Below are 4,117 nucleotides of genomic sequence, written 5' to 3' on the forward strand. Positions count from 1 at the left end.
CAATGCAAATATATAAAAAAATTCCACAGAAATAAACCTATTGAAAAAATTAAACATTTTTTTAGGGGACAATTTACCACAGACAATTCGGGGTTTTGTTTGTTTTTTTTGGGGTTGGGGAGCGGTTAGTTGTGTTTTTTAAATAAGGAAGAGAGGCTGCTTACAGACATGAAAAAAAATGGTGCTTTACATTCAGCTTGGTATACTTCTGTGCCAAGTGCAGCACATGCACAGGAGAGGCATTGTGTTAGTTTGACCTGGCTCGCCCAATGTCTGTATAGATCGTGCACTTCAACAGGGTTTTTTTGCACTTTTATCTAATAGCTGATTGAATCAGCTTAAGAGGAAAGTGCCAAAAAGCCCCCCTGAAGCACCCAATCTGTATAGACACTGGGAAGCTGAGTCAAACTAATGCGACTCTTCTTCTGTTAAAGTGTGGGTTTTTTTCATGTCTGTCAGCCCCCTTAGCATATGAGGCTTTTGGAGGCTTACAACTTCATTTTATTAAAACAACCTTATTTATCCAGGGTTAGTTTCTGTGTAACTGAGGTGCCTACTGGTTAGAGAATTGCAGTTGTAGTTGAGAGCAAGAAAACATACATGTGTCTTTAAAATATCTCGAGAGTTGAAATATAGAAAACAAAGAGCCTGTTATAAACAGCTGCTTGTGACTAGAAATGCATGGGCTGCTTCTACACACCCTTACAAAAACTAGCATAACTTGCTAAGAAACAGAAAGTTGAATAACCCTGTGTCTCCTTGCAGATGCGTACAACCCGTAAAGTATCCGTGTGGCCTGTGGGGCTGGTGGGAGGACGACGATATGAGCGCCCTATAGTGGAAAATGGCAGAGTTGTTGGCTGGTACACAGGTTGGCGACCTGACAGGCCCTTTGCCATTGACATGGCAGGTAAGGACAGATAAAATGCTTCTGCATGATGCACAAATATGTTATGTATATATCCTATGTCCTGTTTGCAGTTTTGAACAGGGCAGTCAGTTGCTTACCTGTAAACCTTAAGATACGTACAACTTTGAAAGTTATAAAACTTCCTAGTGGAGTTCTTGATTAAATAGGTAGGAATCTTGTAAAACAGAAGACCTTTTGAAAAGGCAGTTTTTGCATATTGCTTTTACTTTTAAATATCCCACAAGTCCTAGGCTGCACATGTTGTCAACAGTTATTTGCAAATACCCCAAAATAATTTCAGTTTGTTTAGTTTTATGTGGTAATTTAGCATTTAGTTTAGATTTAATGCTTCTCTGCAAATGAGTTAATTTTTGTAGGAAACCTCTGTCTTCCATGGGGTGTTCCACACAGTGTAAGTGTATACCCTTGTTATAAAATGCTACTATATCATTAAATGGTTCATTTTCTGTTGCCTATGTGAAATGACAAGGATACCTGTAGATGGATATAGTTTGAAACACTGGGTTTAGGGGAAAGTCACTGACAGCTTCAGCCTAGTAGATGAAGGCAGAAAAGCTTCAAAATTGATCTCATCAATCTTCAGTTATGAAGTTAGCACACCATATAGTTCTGTCTAGCTGTCAACCCATGCTTGGCCAATCTTTTGTCTATACTGGGCATGTCTACAAATGCAAATAATTTGGGAGCAGTTTATTCTAGAGTAAAGTACATGCATGCATCTACATGTGCAGGGATGCAGGAGCAGATTTGCTGCTCCTAGCAACAGAGTGCTTCTGTTCCTTGTGGCCCTGCATCAGGCCCCTGCAGCTCAGGGGCTGGAAGGGAATATGTGGCCCAGGAGATGGCTGTTTCCTGGCGGGGGCTGGGACATTGCTCCCTGCCCCCGGAAGCTGCGTGATTATCTCCAAGCCCAGGCCCCACAGATTCTTACTTTCACCCTGAACCTTGCAGTCTTAGGGCTCAGGCTAAGAGATAAGGATCTCCCATCCCCAGTCCCATAATCACAGAGTTGGGGCTGGGAGCTCCCCTGCTCCCCGCATCTTCCCTTTTTCTCTGCCAAAAATAAATCAGTAGTCACTAGAAGACAGTAGGGGATTAATTTACAATACTTTTAATGCAGGGACATTGTCTCCACCCAGGCTGTGGTGGTAAAGCCTGCCCTAGCAGCAAGCAGCTGCTGGGGGGCAAGGAACAATCTCCTGCCCCCTGCTTCTTGGCTGACCGGGAGCACATTTGCTCCCGGTCAGGCATCTACATGTGCACTACTGCACAGTATATAATATAAAGTAAATTTGCTACTTGCATTTACAGGTAGCAAATATACTCAAGATTACAGTAAATTACTGTGCAGTAAGTGTCTGCACGTGTAGACCATGATGCTTACCATGAAGTAATTAACTCTAATCTCAAGTAAAGCATCTCATGTAGACTTACAATGACGGACTGAATCTGCAATATATAAAATTCTAACACTGGAGGTAGCAGCAGCTGGTCTCCTAGCATAGGATAATCATTGTACTTATGTTGTATTTAATTCTTTTGCATATTTTTGTCAATATCCTCTTTTTTGCGGGAAGGTTACAAAGGAAAAAAGTGATAAAATATTATCTCACATTTTTATTTTGTGGGGTTCTGAGCGACTGTATTCTTTTCATAAGAACATTTGCAATAAAATATTTCAGGCTTATAGTTTGTAATATTTGGTGGAGAATATGAACGTTCAATGTTTATACATGGTAAAAGGGAACTAATGCTGGTTAGTGACACCATGGAGACGGTGATGTTTTTAAACAGTAAGGGATCATCAGAAAGTGATGTCTTAATGCTAAATTTAATGTGTAGGATCCTTTCCTGTTAAGGCTATTAATTGGCATTAAAATGTCTGTAGTAAAACAGTTTATGTTGAGTATGGTGGTAAATGCATGACTCTGTGTGAGATCTAAGATTAGGGAGAGACCTGGAATTCTCAGTCTATAAGTCAGTGCAGTCTGATTGTCAGAGTGATCTTGGGAAGCGCTGCAGCTGCATATGCCGAGTAATCATGCCTGTAGATTTATAGAGATGTATTGGTGTTATATTGTGGAGGTGGTGGTTCCTGGGCATTCAAAGGATGAGAGTATGATGTATAATTTATTAGCTACAGGCAAAGACAGTTATACAACATTAGCCCAGGGAATCTTGCCCTTAGGTGAAGATAGATACACATGAAAAGTTGATGAGTTACCTTAGCTTATACTTTGCAGTCATTGCCTGGCATATAAGGGGACAATTTGGTATTGCTACCAGTGAGATACATGCTTACATTCTTGGAAGAAAAAGACATAGAATCAAAGGTATAGAAGTTGAGAGAAGGTGAAATGTTGCTAATTCTTTTAAAATACAGTGCACACGTAGCTTTGTATGAGCAAATTCATTTACGTACATCACATATTTATCTGAGGGCCAAGTAAAACCTTATTCATAATCATTATTCTGCTAAAGAAGCAGGTAGACTTTATGCCTTGACTGGTAAATGTTCAGGTCAGGTTTCCTTCATCATTTTGTCAGGGAAACAAGACTGAAGAGGATAGACAGTAATAGTTGAGTGTGGAGACAAAATTGAGTAGATATTTGCAATGAGCGGTGGACATAGCAAGTATTTTGACCAGTATTAACGGTCAGTTTCTCAATGTTGTCACATCTTCCCTTTTTCTCAGCTAAAAATATATCTGTAGTCACTAAAAGAAAACGGGATTACTTTACAATACTTTTAATGCATGTTGTAGTATACTACTGGAATTCCCTATTGTATTGGCATTATACTTAGTCCAAGTGTCCTACCTTGGGTCATGTATTTTTGGAAATGATTGAAGATAGTATTAATTTTTCTTCTGAAAACAGACAGTTCCTCAGATGCTACATTTGGACACCATCTGGCCAGCATTTTTCATTTACTTTATTTCAATTTACCTGAAGCTTGAGTGATTTTTAAATGGATACATTCTGTACTTCAGGATCTGGGGCCTGATTCAGATCTGGTGTAAATAGTACTTCAGTGGGCAGCTGCTTCTGGAGTGGATCTAGGAGTGTCAGTGGCATGCATGCATCCCCCCACTTTTCACTCAGCCACACCATGGGAGAAACAGTCGAGGATTTCATAGATTTCATAGACATTAGGGCTGGAAGGGACCCCGGAAGATCATAAAG

The 4,117-nt window shown here is 40.1% G+C and overlaps 1 protein-coding gene across 1 annotated transcript in view; it reads left to right on the plus strand.

The window, feature by feature from the left end:
• The first annotated feature begins 672 nt into the window (after positions 1 to 672).
• The window catches only part of B3GAT2 (beta-1,3-glucuronyltransferase 2), a 16,855-nt gene continuing 13,410 nt past the window's right edge, over positions 673 to 4,117 (plus strand). Inside the window, exon 1 of the mRNA XM_019520492.1 lies at positions 673 to 910. Within this exon, the coding sequence (XP_019376037.1) occupies positions 766 to 910 (145 nt within the window). The 5' untranslated portion in view covers positions 673 to 765. The remainder of the gene's footprint in view (positions 911 to 4,117) is intronic.

This window comes from Gavialis gangeticus, unplaced genomic scaffold (genome assembly GCF_001723915.1).
Source record: "Gavialis gangeticus isolate Ggan-Ray unplaced genomic scaffold, GavGan_comp1, whole genome shotgun sequence".
Lineage (NCBI taxonomy): Eukaryota > Metazoa > Chordata > Crocodylia > Gavialidae > Gavialis > Gavialis gangeticus.